General features: G+C 42.5%; 1 protein-coding gene across 2 annotated transcripts in view; it reads right to left on the minus strand.

Moving 5' to 3' along the window:
- The window catches only part of SATB2 (SATB homeobox 2), a 182,293-nt gene extending 162,403 nt beyond the window's left edge, over window positions 1-19,890 (minus strand). The window contains exons 1-3 of one of the 2 annotated variants that reach the window (XM_012739102.2): window positions 19,801-19,890; window positions 17,637-17,718; window positions 13,073-13,300 (exon numbers count right to left, since the gene is read on the minus strand). In XM_012739102.2, coding sequence (XP_012594556.1) covers window positions 13,073-13,241 — 169 coding nt within the window. In that variant the 5' untranslated portion in view covers window positions 13,242-13,300; window positions 17,637-17,718; window positions 19,801-19,890. Of the gene's footprint in view, window positions 1-13,072; window positions 13,301-14,530; window positions 14,918-17,636; window positions 17,719-19,800 lie in introns of those variants that run through there. The other variant, XM_012739101.3, reaches the window with a different exon arrangement.
- Window positions 19,891-21,935: the final 2,045 nt, after the last annotated feature.

Genomic DNA, 21,935 nt, shown 5'->3' on the forward strand with positions numbered 1-21,935 from the left:
ATTAATAAGTCTGGAGACTCAATGGCATATTAAAAATGACTCTACCGTAATTCATGAATATCAGGATTTTTGTCTTTCATTAAGTAAAATTTTATTCTGGGGGTTTTCTGAAAGGGTAACTTTTAAAATAGTACATAAGTGATTATGTATCTTTCTCTCCTGTCATTCTCATTATCCTCTTTAGAAAAGTTATTTGCAACTCATAGCCACCTGAGTCTAAAAAGGAGTCAATAAAAAATGTCCTTACACTAATGTTTGCTTCATCACCTTAGGTTTTGAGCTCCTCCTAAAATGTTATTTTATCTAATTCAAACAATTTTTAAAAAAATAGCTTGATTAATTTCTCTAGTGTAGTGTTAAGGAAAGGTTAACTGTGCTATGGTTCTCCAGCAAGGAATTAATAAAGGAATCAAGCACTCAGCTCTCAATAAGACAAGACTACCCAGATTTCTAGTGGGAATATTTCATAGCACAACCATGTTTTCTTTAGGGAATTTAACTCACAAAAATTATTAAAAATTGAGATCAAACACTGGTGCAAAGCCTCAAAGGAAATCATACTAGAGTGGAGAGATTTCTATCAAATAAAAAACTGAAAAGGAAAGTTTTCATGGCAAAAATAAAAGGCTTTCTTCCTTACCAAAAGAAAATCCTACTGCCTATGTTTAGGATTCAAATAGCGAGACATTTATGGGTACTTAATAGATATGTAGAAATTATCACTGTGAAAGGAATGCAGATTTCACAAAGCCGGAGCCTAAGCAGACAGGCAGCCACCACCATTCTTTCCCAACCACTAAAAGCCACTCTCATTCTTATATCCAACAAATGCCTCCATCCAGATGCAATAGCAACCAACCCCTGGACAGGGCTAACATTGAGAGAAGAAAGAGAAAAGAACAGGAGGAGAGAGAGGGAGCAAGAAAGTCAAAATCATAGTGCGTATCCTCCAGTTCTCTTAGGGGATAATGAGATAATCTGGTTTGTAATACGTAGGATATTATTATTGTTAATAAAACCCAGCCTACAGACCAGGGAAACCAGGGTCTGATGGACTACTTCCCAGACAAAATATCTTAAGTACATATGTACCTGTGTAATTTATAGCAATTACTTAAATCAGAAAAACAGAACAGAGAAAACTAATATATTATTACTTTTTTCATTTTATGGTTGTAAAACATCCTCTTTATAATTTTTATAGGTTAAATAATTTCCAAAATAATAAATTTAATATTAAAAAACTAAAGAGACCATTTAAGTCACTGCATAGAAATCCATAGAAAACCTATTTTCACCCTTAATATGTTTATTCAAAGGCTATCACCCAGCCAAAGGAGAAATGTTATTCCAGTTCTTACTGCCTTTGAGAAGTTACCAAAACCTAAAGTGATGTGTCTCCTGAACAAAAAAGTAAAACATCTTTGCCCTAAATAAAATGCAAGAAAGACTCTACCTTCCTCAAAGCAAAAAACTACGGGAGATCACCACAGCATTTTAAATTGGGGATAATTTCATATATGAACATCTCAATCTCAAAAAGATTTCACTTCCTCGAGATTCCCTGGATTCATAAATTCCTTAAGTCTAAAATGATTTCTGAGTCACAAAATGAAGCATATTACTGTTGCCTTCCCCCTCAAAGGCCACAGTTTCAAAACAGTTCTAATCTCACAAGCTCAACACAAAATAACAAAAAGACAAGTTAAACACTCTCTTTCAAACCCCACATTAAAGAAGAAAAGAATTTCATTTGGGGTTAACTTAAAGGCATAGGTTTAGGTTTGTGAGTGAACTCCAGTGTGCCCCGAGAGGTATGAGCTGCTATTTTATCTTAGTACCATCACTGCCAGATCTAGATGAAGATGACAAAAGAAACATAACAGTTTACAAGAATATAAATTCATTTCTTTATTTTGTTAACAAAAGTAGAATTGACAAACAGATATGTTTTCAAAGAACAAGTCTGTGTTTATTATATATGTGTGTGCATGTGTATATGTATTTATAAAAGGATGGCTGTGAGAAAGACGGCTTTACTAAATCATCATATCAAAGGAAGAGAGGAACTGTATCTCAGAAGCCTTCCTTGGTTAAAAAGGACTGTCTCCTTCAAACTCGCTTTCAAGCTATACATCAATCTTCAATATAATTATGTTTGACAGAATATAAGCTCTTGGCAGTTAACTTGTTTACAATAAATGCTTAGTTTGGGTACATGGACTGTATTTCAGTCTCACAAATATCAAACACAAACCTACAACAGTCCCATTATAGGGCCGAGAATTATTTTGCTATAAATCTTTTTATTGGGGGGCCAAGGGAATTACTTGCAGCTTGTTTTCCACTAACCACTTAGAACAGTGTGAAAAGAGGTACATTTATACTCTGACCTGTGCTAATTGGAATTCTATACATTTCCATAGGAGAGTGTTCAGTATCAATCCTGAACATACAGGTCCCCTCGTTTTGCCATGGTGGCAAAAAAAATACACATGAAGCAAAATGGTTCTTACTAAAGTCACAGCATTTTCCTACAGCTCTTTTTCTCCTCAAAGTCACTTGGGAACTAATGACCATTTGTAACAGGATTGGCAGACTTTCAATGCCAAGCTCCAGTTTTGGGGGGTTTATAAGTTAGCTATAAAAATGTGCTTAAGGCTCAAACTTGCCATATGAATCAGCCTGTAAACAGAGTTAGTTTTGCTGAATATTACCTAGAGATTCGAGAAGGGAAAAAAATCAGGACCACCTTATTTACCCTGGTAAAGTGGCTTTACCTGGGTCTTAAATGTGTAATAACTTCCTATCCAGAGAACAATTTGCTTTTCTTATACTCCCTCAATAATAAAGGGGTTTTGGTGTTCTAATACCACATTTGCCAAATCGAAAGAACAAACTGAAAACTAGGCAAAGCTTCAGGACTGCCCTGGTTTAGCCCCACTCTACTCCATGCAGACTCCCCTCCTGGTATACACCTTCACTGACATTCTCAACACCCTCTGGTTTTCAGATCATTAAAGGGTTTCCTTGCTTGTTTTTTAATCTCCCACTTACCATGTAACCAGATTCCTACAACAATTCGACTCCAACAAAGTATTAATACACAGAAAATATCATTTTAAGAATCTTAGTTTAGGTATATTTTCTAAAATAATACTGAGAAATTCAGGCACTTTATAACTTTACAGTGAGATTCCAATGTCTTTCCTTCTACTCGATATTATAACTACAGGTGACAGAAAATTAAAAAAAAATTTTGTATGTCTCTCAGCTTCTAATAGAGATGATAGGTAACTAATTTATAAGTTTCAAAGTCGTGAAAAATAATTTTATTAAAAAATGTTACCACATGATTTTCTTGCATGCAGGACACATACAGACAGATGAAAATACTTTCATTGCACTATCAGCCTCATAGATTTTTCTTATTATTATCAAAAGCAACAGTTTGTAATGTGAACTAATGGAAAATTGTTAAATTCACCTAAAATACTCACTCCTTTTTTTAAATTAAAGAAGTCCTTTTAAAACCTTGACTATTTAATTGCTATTTACTTGGAGGAAGGGGGACATGGAGAAGGTGATTGTATAAAAAAAAAACCCTTTTTTTTTATTATACAACAAAAATTCCCTCCAAGGCAAAAAGACATTATGCCAAGTTCCACCCAGAATTAATGTTTAGGTTTAAATTATAAAGTCCAGAAAAAACAGAACCACTAATAGACCCTTAAAGCTCGTGGCCTTCATCAACACTGTTAGGTTATGCAAATGTTAAAACTGAAAAACCCTTCGCTGACAAAAGTATTTTAATGAAGGCACTATTAACTGTACTTTTTGGACTGAATAACATTTTTTAAAAAGCTTTTTTGGACTGTTTGATATAAATTCCACTCCGAAGAAAATGATATTATGCTTGGGACAGTTCTGGAATTATAAGACCTCCATCAGGAGGATATACTGCCTATCTCATTCCTTTTGTTTTGCCGCCTTAGAAGGGTTTTTAAATATTGAACCGAAGAATAATCTTAGCGAGAGATCAAAGAAATATTCCCCTTTAAGTCTGTCAACTGAGTCCCACCTTGGGCTCCAACTGCTCTGATGGCCAGCATTATTTGCAGTTCTAGTATCCTCACAGTGAGCAGGGTGCCTCAGATAACTCCATTGTCACCACCCAGGTACTCAGAAGCTCAGAGTTTTTATGAATAAAGTAACAAATACATCTCAGAGTGAAGGAAAACTAGCCACTGATCTTGGCAGTTGCAAGTTCACTTGGAGTTGCTGAAAACACAACCCTGAAGAATGAGAATCTGAGGCTCAGCAATGCTAAGGATTATCGATTGAATGGTTCAAGTGATTGCAGATTGAAGCCAGAGCCTCTGTGTCTCAGATGACAGGTGAGTAAAAATCAAGTGACATGTACACATGGAGACTCGGGTTCCCTGACAACCTTATGTGTCTTAGGAAGAAATAAGGGTGCTCATAATTCAACCTCAATTCTCTCTCCCATTTAGCCTGGTTAGGGCTTTGAGAAGAGAAAGAACAGCAGGCCTAGGAACCACACCTGCCCTTTCTTGGCAGGGCTTTGTAACAAGGGGGACATTTATTACTTCTGACTTCCATTTACACAAGTTAAAAAAGAGGGGGAGAGGGTAGTTACACCTCAGGTAGAATTTGAGAAAATATGATTTTCCTGGTCAAACTGTATATGAAGATGAAGTCAATGAGCACTTTTAATGTCTCCCAGGCAACCACTTCCCATGGGCTCCTCTCTGAACTTCCCAGGGAAGAATGAGAGCCAAATAGTCTCTCCCCAAAACAGATTTTAGCTAATAAACAAGACAAAGTATGCAGAAAGCACTTCAGTTATTCTGCATCTTCTCCAAGACTAAAAATTTGTACATTGTGTGACAGGTCCACCTCATTTTTCTTAATGATGTTTTTATTATTCTTTCACTCAATTAAAGCAGAAATGGATATTGCATCTTCTGACTGTATAATTGTTATTGTAATCTGTTTTCGATCACTGCTTAGGAAATGGGTCCAAAACAACATAAACTCTCCACTGCCTCAGAAGACAAGTCATTTTCTTTTACTACAGCACTTAAAGAGACATTTATCATGCTGCTCTGTTAGCATCTTTGGATTATGACAAAAGAAAGTTCTTGTTCTGCTAACCAAAAAATAAAAAATAAATAATAATATTTCAAAAGCACTGCTATTTGAAGAGTTTTAATAGGAATGCATTTTTCCAATATGCTATTAAATATATCAATTTTGCCTTTCCTTATATTTATAAATAATTAAAATAAATGCAATAAAAATACTCAATTTTAATACAGGGCATAATTGGGAAATCTAAAATTATTGTACTCTATGCCTTTGGTCATTTCCCAGGAGTCTTGGGCATGACATTTAAACAAATTTGCTCTCTTTGCAAAGAAAATATTTTCTTGTGTTAAAAAAAATCAATCATAATCGGTTATAAAAGAACTGAGACACTCGCTTCCCAGCCAAATACAGAAACAAGTAAAAAGTATTTTTAAAAGAAAGAAAAAGATATCTACGGTTAACATGAGGAAATTCAAGTTCATTCTTGGACAGATGCCTGCAAATCACCTCTGTCAGATCTTAATGCTTTGGAAAACATTTGCTCTAACTAGAGTCTCTATTATTTTATATATATATGTATATATAAAATATATATACTAAATATATATTTATCTATACTTATTTGATATATATGAATTTTATTATATTATATATTATTACACATAATAAATATATATATATGTGTGTGTGTGCAAGTCTTCAAGGAAACAAAGACACTGACTGTGCTGCTGTGTACATTTCAGTAACTGTGTAACCATCAGTGGGAATCAAGTAGTTAACCTGGTGTGAAATGCATCCGTTTTCAAAAATAGTAGCTTATAGTGTTTCTCCTTAATTTTTTAATCTTTTGTTTTATGTTATGCTGCAGTTCAATAACCAACTATGCTGAGATAGAACTCCACTCCAATTACAAGGCAACTAAATAAGGGCAGAACCGAATTTTTCTTATTCACTAGCAAATCATGACAGTACCAGGAGCAACTAAAATTGAAATATAACTTCCCCAGAGGGTTTTACTATCCTGATATATCATAACCACAAATACAGAATATGCTTACTGTAATACTAACATTTTGCTGATAACTTTATTGCAAGGTTCAAAATCTTGAAATTTCTATTAATGCTTTTTTCTAAATTTTAGTCATTTATCAAACTGGTAACTATAACATCCACTCATTTAAGTTTTAAAGGCATAGACATCAATTAAAAAAGGAAAACATACACACATAAACCCAATTGCTATAATTATATATTAAAGCACATTTATCTCATATTATGTCTTTTTACCTAGTTTTTTTAAAACTTAAAATAAGTGAAACTCTGTAATTGAAAAGCAAAAGAAATACAAGTTATAGAAGGCAGTTTCTGATATAGCCTTTCCCTGCCACTTAATTATACTCATTTTACCACAATTTTTAAATCATTTGCTATTAAATAGCAAAACAATTTTACTAATAGAAAAAAAAAAAAGTATACAGTTCCATGATTTTGAAAACTCCACCATGGATCATTTTTACAAAAACACTGTAGCATGTGGTTTATGGGGCTTATTTCTATGTAAAAGAAGAAAATAAATGTTTGGCTGATCTCTAACTATAAAAAGTAATAGGACTTCAGAAAATGGAAAAGCACACTATAGTGGTGACATCTGCGCATTTTTTTGTTTGTTTGTTTTTCAAAATCTGTAAGTTTTCAACTGGCTTTTGTTTTAACTCATATCTCAATTCCATTCAGGGCGCCTACTTTGACTTTGAAATATCTATCATGTTACCCCTAAGTAGTAAGATGGCAAATCTTTTGTATATAAAAATCCATTTTTAACACATAGGCATTTTCAAAACCTCTACTGCACTTTAAAACAAAAGAAATTCACAGCTCTCCTTTCTGGCATCCTAAATTAATGCTGGAGAGCAGTAGTGATTGGAAGTGAGAAAAAAACCCATACAATCAAAGTCAGCAGAGGGAAATCACTCATTTTAAAATTGCTATAAAGAAAAGAATGGAAACTAAAAGGCAAACTCTCTTCTTCATTTTTGAGCTAAGCATAAAGGTCTCCTACTTGAAATCATTTTATCTCTTTTTTTTTTTTCCAAAAAATAATGAGTTAAAATGTATGGGTTAGATCCAACATTTCACTGCTGTTCTTATTCTTGGGGAGTGGGGGAGAAGGAGGAACTTGCTGCCAAAGCTTCTGAAAAGAGAGTTTGGGCTGCTAATTTTCCGTTCACAAAATCTAAATTCCCCTTATGCATTCTCACACAACTCATGAAATAATATGAAACAGTATTATATCACTGCAAATTGAGACATTTTTATCAAAATAAAGAGTGATGATGCCAACATTTCATTTGTCATTTCCCACTTGTCACTTTTCACTGACAAACTGTTACACATACAACTTTTGTCAAATGCTCCATCTTTAAATATGTTCCAAAATGCCATTGTATCTCAGCATTCACGAAAGGAAGATAGTAAAAATTACTATGTTACCACACATCCGTTATGTAGGTTAAAAAAAAGCCTACTTATTAAATAAAAAGGATATAAAGGATTTTTATTGATTTACATGCTAAGTAGGATAAAGTTTGGCTTCCTGAAATAAAACAAACTATGTACTTATTGTATACACCTAATGTGGAATTAGTTACAAGAAACTTTTTTAATAGTGATAAATTATGTCAATTTTATCTCAACAGAAATCTAAAAACTTTCCAAAGATGAGCATGACTCAAGAAAATAATACAATTTGGAATTCATCTAGCTCTGTTAATTTAACATGTCTTTTAAATATATGCACATAAACTATTTCTATATTGAATTTTTTTAAAAAAGAAAAACAAGACTTTTAAATTATCAAAGTAGAACCACCAAACTTCACTGTTTACCATCTTGCCAGATATACCAAATTAATGTAGTCTTGCCCTGAATAAAACTGACTTCCATATTCTTAGAATGACTCAAATTCATATTCTTAGCTATTTAATAAATGATAATTAGTCTTGTTTTCCCTCTCTACAGAGATAGATTGGTTTTTTAAAAAAAAATTGCAAAAGGACAAAAGAATTAACATGGATTATCTAATATGTACAGACCAATTCTGCTGGTTACAACCCCCTAGGGAAGGATGATATTTCTGATCTCCTGCAAGGGTTAAAAAACAGATGCCTTAAGGGACATCAGTGTAGTTCGTTCTCTCTCTCTCTCTCTTACTCACTCACACACACACATACTTCACTGCAGATGATCTTGAATATACAATGGTCAGTGGGTTTCTGCTGATGGAACATAAGGCTTCCAAAATTGCTTGAAACATCAAATTATGCTTAGGACTTAGAGGGGCGGATACCCTATGTTCTGTTTAATGTGTATGTTTCATTGCATATATTTTTTAACCAAGTATATCTTTATTTTAATAACAGGCCAAGAACTAAAAACACTTTAGAGAAGGGCTATTTTTCTACCTCAGCAAAACTACAGAGGACACGCTAGATTGCTGGATGACCCCAATGCCTAAGTTCATTCTATTTAAAAGATCTTAAAACCTTTAAAAAAAATGTGGGTGTGAGGGGGAAATACAATCTTTTCTCTTTTCAAAGAATAATATATGTCCTTCCTACATGTATTACGGTGTTCATCTCTGGAAATTGACTTTTCTCCATTTTGGCCATGTTGACAATATATTTCTAAATTTCTAAGTATTTTATACATTTCAATATATAAATATTTATACTTTCATATCTGCACTTTTTAAAAAAGTAAAATGTCTCTCTACTACTGCTAATATGGTGACTACACCTGATCCGAACTACATTTCTTTTACTCTTAATGTAAAAGGAAATGTTCCACATGTAGACAATTAAACTAACTGTTGTTGTAGACAATGTTCAGCTCTAAATGAGGCCCTGACTAACAATCTTGATCACATTTGCTTCCCTATTTGAATACATCAGTGTATACTGCGTAATGATTTTTTTCCCTTGCAATAAGACAGTTATGTTCTTGAAAGAACTGCCTGGTAGCAAGTAGAATACGTCTACCTCATGTAGACTAGTTATAACTTCAACAGACAGTTCTTCAACAAAATTAAATTGTTATTGGTAAAACAAATTATTTTTCAAAAAATTATTTTTCAAAAATAAATAAATATTTTTTTAAAAAAAGCAAATGCCCTAAAAGATATCCCCAATGTTTAAATATTTTTTCCTAGAATCTAGAACACTTAACACCAAAAAACCCATAAAAATTCATAGGAAAATAAAAAATATCAAAAAGATTCTGATGTTTAATACCTCCTATCAGCAAATACACCATCTGGTATATTCAAGTGCTGTTCATTCAGTTTAAATAAAGCTGTCTGAAAGTTCTTCTTTAAGCCAAACATTAAAAACGAAGATGTTAGTGTTAACAATGAATAAAACACAATAATTTATTGCTATTAAAGCACAACTGGCTAGCACCTTTCAGCAGTCCTGGAGGAAAGCAGAACGCCTTACTTCCTCTAGAAACTTGACTGGCATCACTTTCATTTTATGCTGTAGGTTACATGGCTGAAGCATTCCATACAGCAGAACATTTTAGATACTTATTCTAATAGCGGTAAAAAAGATCATCTGATTCTTATTTTCATCATTCTTAATAACCTCTTCCTTTTCTAAATCTTCAAATAGATCTGTAAGTTTTAATCAACAATTTCACAAATATAAATTTTCCCACCATTAATCATCCTTTCTCAAAATCCTTATGGAGTGAATTACTAGCTGAGAGGGGACGCCAATTCTAGTAAGTGAATGTTACCCAGCAGGGATATAAAGCTGTCAACACCATGGTGCTCTTGCTTGCTCTAAACTCTCTCCCAGCCTTCATATGTTTTTTAAAGAGATATTAGCCTTTTTTTCCCCTAAGGACCTTCTATAAAAGCTGACTGTCATACACATCTGAGCACTTATATTTTATTACATACATGCTTTAAAACACACTGCTTAGATAAGAGCAAAAAAATCCTAGAAAGTGTTGGAAAGACAAAGCAAAACTGATCTAATTTCTAATAGAGTCTTCTAAAGCTAACCACATTGTAAACAATGCACTAACTTTTAAGTCCCCTATTAAAATACAACCTTGAAGACTGTGACAGTATATCTACCACCTCTACTAGTTAAATTCAGATACTAAAATAAAGCCCCCCTTTCATGAATATTTAGTTCTCATCAAAAAACAACAATTTCCCTCTCTCTAAAAAAGTACAGTAACAGCAACAGAATTCACTATTGCAACCAATGCATTCAGAAACATTTATTTACCTCACTGCTTATCAGAAGGAATAAGATAAATTGCTATTTTATTGGGCAACCAATTAATTTAATTTCTCCACTTTTTAGGGGGAGAGCTTTTAAGAAAGAAGAGCACTAAAGATTAACAAATATATATTCCTAAATTTTTATCTCTATTTTTAAAACAAATGTTATCATATCCACCTTTATAACATTGATAAGACTATAATCTATATCTGAAAAATGATGCAGAGCTATAAATACTTTCATAGTCATCTATGCTTATTATATTGCTTTATAAAGAAAATTTAAACAAAAGGATGCAGGGTGGTAGACATATAATCTATTTTATAATTACCCTATGTTCAAAAAAACTCTTTCAATTATAAAAAAATCTCTAACTAGAAATATATTTTAAATATTTTTTTAAATTTAGAATGTACATTTTTAAAAAGGCTTGGTTTTACTGTAATCTATATATATAATTAAAAGTTGCAAAGAAGTGAAATTATTAACATCTGAATGTACATTTGAAAACTATATAAATTTAAACCCACAAAATTATGATTAACATTCAGTAAGAAAGCTTTACACTATCAAAATTTTATATTCTAAATTGTTATATTCTGAAGTTCTCTAAATTAATCCCTTTTCCACTCTATTATGCTATATAGAATAAAAGCTTTCTTTAAAAAGAAAAATTACTTTAAAACTCCACCAAACATAAGCTATTTTAACCACTTTACTATTAAGTATTATAAAGATACGTATTGAGACAAAATAATGTAGTCTTTATTTTCAATTTGGGAAGCAGCTAATAATACCTTTGCTATTACTAAATTAAGCTAAACCCCAGAGAAAGTGTCTAAGGCAACTGGTGGAAACAAATATATTATTTTTCACCAAAACAATAATTTTGGTTTGTATCAAATTTATAATAAGTTATCAAATGTGAATTATAGTCTCAGAAACTTTGAAAGCAACCACTACTTAAAACTAAAGGTATCCCTGGTCAACAGAACTAGGCAGTTTCTTCCATAGTTCTATATGATATAGAAGAAAAAACAACAACTTTGTTTTAGGAAGTACAATTGTTAACAATTACATCCTAAAATGTTTAGAGACTTCTTTCAATCTAGTGAATTTTATTAGGTCTTCAGAAAAAGACTGAAATTTTAAGTCCAAGTTTTTTCTTTACACTTAAGGCCACTCTGGAACACACTGCCTTCAAAGATTTCCAAATCATCTTATGTTTGGTCCCACCATATTCACTTCATATTTTTCTTTCTTTTATGCATCTACCAAATGATTATATGAAAGGTCTGAAGTTGCTGCTCCAATCACAAAACAAAGCATTAATAATCCTCACTTTTAAAAAGTAGGTCACAGAACTGTCATGTATTGTTTTCCTTCATTAAAATATATTCTGAAGTCCCTATAAGGGGAGATACACAAGCCACATCTATAGTCAAATATTTTTTTTTTAATTGAGAGGATGAATGCTTTTCAAAGGAGATGATTAACTCAAACCCCATCCTGAATGTCTACCACAAACAGAAATAGCAAAATAAGTAAAAACAAAAAAAGTCATTTTATAAAATGTATGTGTTTAACTCTTTAAAACAGAGTGGACATTTAGAGAGAGGCATTTACTTCAAAACACACACAATGGACACTTGGATCGTGGGGGTGGGAGCTTATCGTAAGTTTTGCCAGGGTTGTCTATCATTTCAGGTGGGCTAACATAAAGAATTATATTAAATGGGCTACTGTTGAAAATATTAGGGAAAAAAAGCTTAGAAATAAAACAATTAAACTAGTAATTTATCCCAAACACAAAGAAACTTGCATGCCATGTAGAATTGTACATTTATATGTAAATGACAACTAAGTAAATGGCATACAAACTCAAAATATTGTAATGTTTAAATTTCTCTCATATCTTTATTTTCTAAGATTACTTTTCCTAATCACTTTAAAAGAAAGTAGTCGCTGAAGTGGTAAAAACCACAAAATGTTTTCTTTAAATAAAATTATTCTTCGGAGGAGAAAGAGCATGTAGTTAATAAGCCTACTCTGCTATTTTTACCTGTTGTCTTATAATTCATAACAAAGTTACAAATGCATATGAAAACTTTATAGACAACAATATCATTAAAGTTTATAAGGGCCTGATAGACTCATGGTGATTCCTTATTTCCCAATTGAAATGTGTCAGGAAATATTACCAATTGTCATTCGTCTTGAAGCACTGCCCTAACTACTTAGTAACACCAACACTCTCGTAATAGCCTGAGCACTGAGGACTATTTTATTTCATAAAAGCGAACGCACCTACACTTCATCCCTACAACAGATACTCTGAGGCAAGGCAAAAGAGTTAAATCACTAAAAAGCTCTCTAGGAAAATCTAGAAACAGTTAGCTGGCTGTGACATAAACCTGCCAACACCTCAGCACACAGTGGCAAAGTGCCCAAAAAATGCCACCCTCTGGGTAAACCACTTTCTTGTTTTAACTCGAGATGAAGCTACCAGTTGCAGATGAGAGGCGACCGGGGCATTATTTGGCAACCTGGAATTCACTTCCTGTAATCCTACACCGCGACAGTGTCTAATCAACCTGAACCCTGACACCCGGGCCATTATCACTGGGCCGCGGGGCTGCGCGCGCCTCCCTGCTCCGGGCTGTTACCTCCCACGGCCTTGGCCACGGCGCCGTTGGGCCTCCCGCGGGCTCCCATGGGGCTGCCGTTCTGCTCCAGCCGGGCCACCTTCACCGGGGGAGGCCCCTTGACGTCTGGGCTGCCGCTCCGCCGGTCGGGGCTGTCCCGCAGACACGGGCTCTCGCTCCGCCGCTCCATGCTGCTCCGACTCGGAGACAAAGTTCCCACCGGCAGGTCGCAATAAAACGCGCAGGGACCTAGGGAGGGGGCGGGGGGGGGAGGAAAGGGGGAGGGAAAAAAAGAGGGAAAACCGCTCACACACGTGATAGACGTTCAGGCCAGTGGCAGAGCGCGGCACCACAGCCATACAAACTTCCTCCCACGCTGCCCGAGGGGCCCGAGCCGGGACGCTGGTCCCAACCTTACACTGGGCGGCCCAAAGGAAGCCCAGAACTTGAGGTGTTACGACTCTGCCCAGTCGCTGCTCCCCAGAAGTTAGCCTTCTTCGGTGACGCGGCCAAGGTCGGCGCCCAGGGGCACCTAGAAGTGGCCCATTCATTGGGATAGGACTGGCATAAACTGTTCGCGGTACAACAGCCTCGCCGTCTGGGGGTCAGGGTTACAGAAGGCGTGAACTCAGAAAAAGACGTTCCACACACTTGGGAAGGGAGTTGGGAGTGTACACAAGTCCATAACCGAATTAACCACCTGATAAATGCGCTGTGAATGGCCGGGCAGGAGCCAAAGGCCGGGTAAAAGAACCCCTTGTATCCTCACTTTTTACCTTTACGGAGCAAGTCCTGAGACACATACACACTTTGCATAAAATCAATTCTAATTCCACATTAATAAGCATCCAGAAACACTTGGAGGTATTTATTAGAATAACCTCCATCACAAGGGCGGGTGCTACAATCGTTATTATGGAGCGTTCCTATCTTCATCCGATCCTGAGTGCTTTTTTAAAGCTCTTCAGCATAAAACACAAAAACAAAAAGCATTTAAACTCTAGATGCAGCCTTCGTCAATCCCAATTTTAAAATCGCTCCAGAAAGTTTTCCTCCGGGTGGCTTGGTTAGCAGCGCGCTCCTTACAGAAGCCGTGGGTCTCTGCGCCCCTAGATTTTGGGGGGCGGGGAAGGAGACGAAACACCTGATGAAACGGCGCTCGCATTGTTACTGACACCCGCGAGAAGCAGGACCCCGGCACAACTTAGTGCGCTGGGAATCCTCCAGGGCGCTCTCGCCGCGGGGAGAAGCCGTGTTGCCTCGGGTCAAGGAGACAAGGTGGGGGTGTCAGAGCGGAGGTGAAAGGAAGGATGCGAGAGACGCAGGGACGCAACGGAAGGGCTGCGTGCGAGGGTTTCGCCTGCATTCCCAGACTTCGCTGGCCCAGAGGGCGAGAACGGCAGGGAGGGAACTTAGCCGGCCCCGGGGCTTCCCTGAACTCCCGAGCGCGGCGCGGGAGCCCTCGCCTTGTGTACTTACTGCTCACGGTCTGTCTGAAACTTGGCTGGCTGGGGCTCTGTCCATGGAGCAAAAGTAGAGAATCCAGGGTGGAAAGTTTCTGGTGTTTTGCTTTGCAGTGTTGTCCTAGTCTTCTTCCTTTCTCTTTACTCCTTCCCCTTTCCTCTTTCCCAGGTCCTAACGTTTAAGGTCCTGGGTCAGGGTGTCTTCTTCTGGTGCGGAGATGGTTGTTATGATGATGATTGAGGGGGGGGGGAGGAGGGGGAGGAGGAGGAGAGGGAAAGGACTCCTCCAAAGGGACACCCGAGCGAGCGGGGGAGGGGACGGCGGAGGAGGGGGTAAGAGAGAAGGAGGCTGAAAGAGCCTTTTCACACCTTCGGGAAGGAGACCCGTTCTGGAGAGAAAGGGCTGAGAACCGGGAGGCAGCGGCGGCGGCGGCGGGCCGGGGCTGCCGGTTCGCTGGGCCGCTAGCTCGCGAGGAGGCGCAGCCAGAGCGGCGGGGCCGGTGCCACCAAGACCCCAGAAGGCGCAGGGACCTGGGACCGCGCGCGGGAGGAAACGCGGCGGCCGCCCAAGCTGTCACCTCCAGCCTCTCCCCTCTCGGCCGCCTCTGCCAACAGCCAGAGCCGGACTCACTGACAAGCCGCAGAGAGAGACACACTGAGAGGGAGATGATTATTAGTTGCGTTGAGTCATCAGGCAAAGTGAGTCCTTTTGGGTTGTCCTCGGTTTCCGATTTCTCCCCCTCCCCCTTTCCGTCCCCAGATCTAGCGCCTTCAAAATAATAATTTGGGGTGGGGGTAGGGGAAGTCTTGGGTTATTTCGGGATGGGGGTGGGGGGGACGGATCCAAACCCAAGCCAGACTGGTCCACCGCAAGGAAGGAGGGGAGTGGGGGGCGGGGAGGAAGGCTGGGGAGGTTGCGGGGGGAGGGGGGCCCCGCCTGGCAGGAAATTAAACATCAATCAATCAATCGCCGTGAGCTAGGCGACCCAACGGCGGCGGGGCTGCCGAGGAGGCAGAGGGACAGGCGAGGGGTGGGTGGGAGGCAGGGAGGAGGGAGGAGGAAGAGGAGAGTCGGCGGTCGGAGTGGGGTGGCGAGGACCTCGTGCACGGGGCAGCGAAGGACGGATGACAGAGGACCGAGCGCGGCGCGAGGTGGTGGCCGCGGCCAGCGGGTGGGTGCGTCTGGGCGCAGGCGGGTACCAGGGCCCGGGGTCTGGTCCTCCTCCTTGTGTTGGGTCCAGGGCGCGGCCGCCTCGCCCAGCCCGTAGGCGCACTCGTCCCCGCGCGGAGGCGGCGGCGACAAGGCAGGCGTTGGGTGCCGCGTCTGCCGGTGGAGGCGCAGACCGACGCGCAGCAGGCAGCGGCGGATGCCTCGGCTCCAGGCTCCGTTAACTGCGCAGAGTACTTTCGACTTTGAAGATAGGAGGGCGATCGCCTCCCCCACCCACCGCCTCCGCCCACCGCCTCCGCCCCTCGGAGCAACTTTTCCCGGTGCCTGCGAGCTCCCCCTCCGCGGGGAGCCGACCGTCCGGGCCCGCCGCGCTCCGAGCTGCCGCGCGCGCAGGGAAGGCCGCTTCTTGCTCAGAGCTGGCACGGCCGCGAGTCCGGAACAATGGCCCGGGTGTCCCAAATGGCAGCAGCAGGGCCACTGCCCGCTGGGCTGTGGGTGGCAGAGAGGGGCTTGCGTGGTGGGCGCAGGGTGGGGTGCATCCCTGGATGGCATCCCTGGAGCGCTCGCAGCGCCGGCGACATCGCGAGCGCCGCAGCCCGGGCTGCCTGGAGGCCGTGACGCTGTGGCAGCGAGAGCGGCGGAGCTGCCAATCCTCAGGGCTGCGGGACTGGGGCTACTGGGGACCCCGAGCTGCTGGAGCGCTGGGCTGCGGGCGCGAGCAGAACTGTGCCGTGAGGACTCGGCCTCCCCGATCCGGGGGAGGCCGTGCAGGAGCGTCCCCCAGCAGGTCCTGCGAAGGCGTAAAAGAGCCACAAACTTTTGCCGACTCCCGCGGCCGCCCGCAGCCTACTCCGGCCGCGGTGCTGATTTAAGGTGGCACGGGCACTAGCCGAACAGGCCGGCCTCTGGCCGCGCTTTTGTCCCAGAGATTCCACTTGGGCTCGGGGCCTCCTTAAGGAAAAGCACGTGGGCAGGGGCCGCAGCCCCCGCGAGATGCCTGAGGCGTCGGCGGACATTAGCCCCTGGGACCTTGGACAAGAAAATGTGGACTCGTCCCCGCTGGCCTTGAGGCCAGAGAAGGCCACTCAAATGGCTGTGCCTCCTGTCCCTCCAGCACACCTAGGCTCTCCCTCCTAATTCCCTGGACCCCGAGGGCTCTCCCACAGCTCGCCGCCTAAGCCACCGGTCCCCCTTAAGAAGCGTTGACTGTACGGCGGCGCCAGAGGGCCAAACTAAGTTCGGTTTCGGGAAACGCGTTCGGGTGCAATCCTGGAAATCCCGGCCGGTTCAGAGACCGCAGAAAGCCGCTTTCGCCGATTGTGCTCGGGACCAGGCCGTGGTTCACTCGCCGCATCTCTCCGGTGGGCGGCATGCGCACGGCCTGGGAGGCTTGAGAGCCTCTGGAAGAGAAAGGGTCCCCGAAACGAAACCTGCCCCCGGCCTAAATCGGCGCCCAGATCCGGGTGAACCCCGAACTCAGGCACCGCCCAACAAGTTTCCGAGGAGCGGGAGACGACCTGGGAGACGGTCGGAGCCTAGCCGAGAAAGGAAGCGAGCAGGATAGTAAAGCTTAGGGGAGCCACCCTGGGAGTTTTAGGCAGCGTTTTCCTTTCCCTGTTTTTCTTACCCAAGCCCTATCCTCCCCCCAACCCCGCACCCCACCCCCACCCCCAGTGAAATGGGTTGGAGAAAATGCACAATTCGAAGTTGGTGAGAGCAAAATGGCACAAGTAAATCGACCCGTGGTGGTAGCTAAAAGGTTTTTGGCTGCAAAGAAACAAACTGTAAGTCTGATCCACAAACTTAAAAATCTGTACTGTCACCTCTAAATGGGAAAGGGGTGTTGCAGAAACCAGCTACCACTGTCAAACTTAGCCCGTTTTTCAAATGAGGGAAAACGTATTCCTTATTAATATCTTAACAACGATAATAATGCTGTTTCCTTCCTTACCTTGGTGTTGAACTGTGGAATCCTCCTCCGGATCAATGTCCAGGAACTTAGAAGAATTGGTGATATTAGGACTTCAGTACTTCTGGAAAAAAATGCAAATGGTTTAGCCAGGATCTTTCCTGTCTGATTCGTCACTATTATTATATCTGATGATGCGAATGGTTGGAGCGATTCAATCCTAAGTCATTAATGAGCTATTTTATAAACACCACTGTCTGAAGATCTTCATTTACATTTTGCTAAGGATCACTTCGCTAACCTCACAGGCTTGTGTCAACAGCATGATTACAGGACTTCAGTTACACTCTTATAAACAACAAGGCTGGCCGTATTGTTAATCGGTTAATATTTTATAAAGTGTAAATATTTTATTATGTTTTGAAGGGAACTATTGATTCTAAATTATTAAACCCCTGAGAAGGGTTATTTAAATAAAATATACAATTAGATACAATTAAATGTACATTGTGGCTAGTTTGCTTTCACATTCGATACTCTTAAATTCATTGATTTTTGTTTTTATTGGAGTTTCCTCCTGTCCATTTTTGATAGTGAAAAAAATCTATCATTTTAGGCAAAAACCCTAAATTGTTTAAAATTGCATTAAACATAGAGGAAAATGTCAAATGCAATTAATTATTACCAGAAATGTATTTTGGATGTTTGTAGATTCGTATTTAGTAACACATTTTACAAATTTCTTTCGATTTAAAAAAGGAGAATTCTAGGAAGTTTTGGGATGTATGCCTGGTATGGGTTTTTTCCCCCTTGGGTTTTATCCCTAATAAAGGCTTTTTCTGTTTCAAATTACATATGCTTTTTACTGCACAATTTTTGTACTGACCTTATTTCAACTGAAGTAAGCAATTATTTCCAGCATGTTTAGTTTCGACAATAAGAGATATTTTAAACATTTATTTTTACTTTTCGCTAGGATTTTCTACTTTTTAAAACAGTAAATAAATACATTTGATAATGATTCAGAGTTTTTTGTTTGGTTTCGTTTTGTAGTCCTCAAATTCTTTATTTTCAAATATTTTTGAAACAAAATCACACTCAAGAAAGGAATTGTATTAATTGTGTTTGTCTTTTTTTAAATACTTTGATTCAAACCCCATTTTTGCACAATAGGAGGTAGTTTGTTTCAGTGCTCAAAACAAAGTTCACATTTGGGGGACATTTTTATCTCTCAGTTTGCTTCTCACTGACATTTTTGTCGTGAGACTCACACTTCTCACAGACTTTTCCCCCTTCTTTTACCACCCCCCAATTTTTATTATGTCATTTAGTAAAAGGTCGCCTATCTTTCATAAACACACTGAAATCTGTTATTTTAAAAATCAACGGATGGATCTTTCTTTATACTCTGGTCTTAAATGTGTATAGTTTTACTTATTCCCTTCTCTCCTTTTCTCTCTTGTCAGGCCTTTCTTGTCCTTTCTCTTATGGCCTGCACTTTTAGTGACAATATTCCTTGATTTCTCTTTGTGGACACCGAGTTTTTGTCCTGCGTGCTTTCGACCTTAGTCAACCATCCTTCCCTGGATGCCTGGGCCAGACGGCCTGGGCCGGACTGTCCGGGTGTAGGGTGCAAGGTGATGGGCACAGAACTTCGGCTCTCGGCCGGCCGGGCTCTCCTGGCCACTGAAGCATTCATTCCCCGGCTCCCTGGCCTTCAAGTTGGTCACTCAGGCAAAGAGACCCTCCTGGCAGTATGCTGCCTCTTAGCACGGAAAAGTTGTGCCGCGTTTTCCATCCACCCCGGAACACACAGAGAAAACTATGGGAACCGCCAGCATCAAAAGCCTTCGACGGCTTCTAGAAACCAAAACGGGCCTGTCTCTTCCCCTGGAGCTTGCCCTGCTAGGGATGGGAGGAGGGCGGGAGGGAATCATCTCTTTCAAATGAAGCCCACGCCAGCTCTGAAGCCAATTTCCACCGCGGACTGTCCGTGGAGAGTTGAGCGACATTTTCTCAGACAGTGTAACGGCTAGGGGCTTGGACTAGAAATCGGATGCACGGAGAGGACAAGGGCTAGGGGCCAAGATACCCTGAGGGGGACGAACCTTGAAGGACAGGTCGACCCGAGTGGGCTCCAGTCCTTCCCCAGACTGCTCCGGGGCGTCTGGGGACTGACTGAAGTGCACGGGCGGGGGACACTTACTTCGTTATCCGCACGCCTTCCTCGTTGGCATCAGAGCCGGACAAATCCCATCCCGCGCCAAGCAAAGATAAGTTACTCCTGGCTCCCCCAGCGGCTCAGGGGGCCTGGGCGGGGGCGGAGTGGTGAGGAAGCCGTCTGGACGCCAGAGGTAGGGACGGCGGAGGTCCTCCTCCCTTCCGAAAACGAAGAAGCCTCTGAGGCCTGGACAGAGAGATGCGCCCCAGGGAGACAACTGATTGGGGAAGGGTGGTGGGCAACTAGTCCGCATAAGTCGGTGAGCCGAACACCCAAGAGGCTGTAGGGTCGGGGGTCCAGCGGGACTCACAGTGCAGAGGCTCAGTGGGCGAAAAGGGAGGCGCAAAGTTGGCCCAGGAGCTGCCTCAGGAGAGGACAGGGAGCTTTCTGCACTGGGGTCCCAGGTGCAGGAGATGGGCTTCTGGAGTGGGCACTGCCTGCCCAGGGAGTAGGACAGCGAGGAGACAGGTTTCAGAGCTGGGAGAATGGTTGGTTGGAAGATCCGGATGTCCTTTCCTGGGCCGCGGGTGGAGAGCACGGGAAGGCGGAGGCCTTCGGGCTCCAGCATTACCCCAGCTACACCTGGCAACGCCCCCCCACACACACACCGGGGCTCCCGGGTCTTTTCATTCTTTTTCATGAGCCAAGAGGTGAATCTCCTGCAGCAGTGCTGCAAGGCAATGACTGCCCTGCTAACCTACTTTATTTATAGAAATCGACTGTACACGACCGGGGTGACAAGGCAAAGGGGCAAAAAAAGGAAACACTGAAGGAGTCACCGCTGCCTCTCCGCCCCTCACCTCAGGGCGGGGGTTGCAGCCACGAGTCGCGCTCGCGACCCACTGCGTTTTCCTGCGGGAAACACGGAATGAGGCAGAGGAACTTGGGGCCCAGGGTGGCAGCGAAGACCCTCGGGCTCGACTTGTCGTCAAAGTCCTGCCACCCTGGAGCCTGGGTCACTTCCCGGGTCCCAGCCCCAGCCCAGGCGTCCTCTTCCTACAGCGCCACCGCGTGGGCTGCGGACGAAACCTTCCGCGCGGGCTCTGCCCGTCGCGTCCTGAAGCCAGCCCTTTTCGCTTCGCCTCTGGTCCACGGGTTAAGGATGTAGCGGGAAATGGGCAGGTGCCCAGCCCCGGGCACCACCGGACCACTCAAAACAAGAGTGTTTTGGAGCATGCAAAATGCCAGCGCCAGCAGTTTGCCCCAACCCCTTGTAATGAAAAGGACACCTGGATTGTCCAAGCCAGGACACCCCATCCGCACTCCGAACTGCAGACAGACTGGCCTGCGTCGCGAAATCTGCGTGCGCCCACCGCTATCAGCGGCTGGCAAACTTAGGCTGCTGGAGGCGAGGCGGCCCAAGCCGGAGTTGTTTCCGGAACGCTTGGCGGCTCTGGGCCCGCGCAGGTCTGGAACCATGCCGGAGAGGGCGAGAAAGCCTACTGCAGGACCCAGGTCCCAAACGCTTACTGGGACCGAGGACGAGAGGGTAGTTTATCCCGTGGTCTAACCTCGTACAGAGTGGCGGGGAACTTAGAGGGCTTCCCAAGCTGGCGCCTGACCCGTTCTCTCGGTCTCACGGAAGTCCCTTGGACACCCACCGTCTCAGTCCGTCAAGGCCTGAACTCCCGGCTAAAACCCAGGTGGCTGAGACCGCGGTGTCCTTGGGGCTCAGTTCTTCCCCACCCCGTGGTGCCTTCCCTCCAGGCCTATCACAGCCCCTGTCCCAGCGCCACGCCAGGGTTTTGGGAGCCCCCATGCCGGGCTTAGAGGACTTCTCTGGGTAGGCTGGAGCTTATTTCAAATAAATTCAACTGCTCATCAACCACCCGCGCGCGCGTACACACACACACACACACACACACAGGAGCGCGCGCGCGCACACACACACACACACACCGTCGGACTGTCAACTATTAAAAGGGACAACGACTGAGAAAGTAAATTCACCTGGCGGCCACCCAACTGCAAAGCTCCCAGTCCCGCACAAAACGGAAGCGAGTCCTGTACACTCGAGCTGTCCCATGCCTGGCTCACGGCCCCAACATGCGCGCTCCCTGCCCGGTCGCAGGGACAGGTGACCAATGGCACCCGAAGTGGAGCAACCTGACCGTCTGGCA

This window comes from Microcebus murinus, chromosome 8, assembly GCF_040939455.1.
Source record: "Microcebus murinus isolate Inina chromosome 8, M.murinus_Inina_mat1.0, whole genome shotgun sequence".
NCBI lineage: Eukaryota > Metazoa > Chordata > Mammalia > Primates > Cheirogaleidae > Microcebus > Microcebus murinus.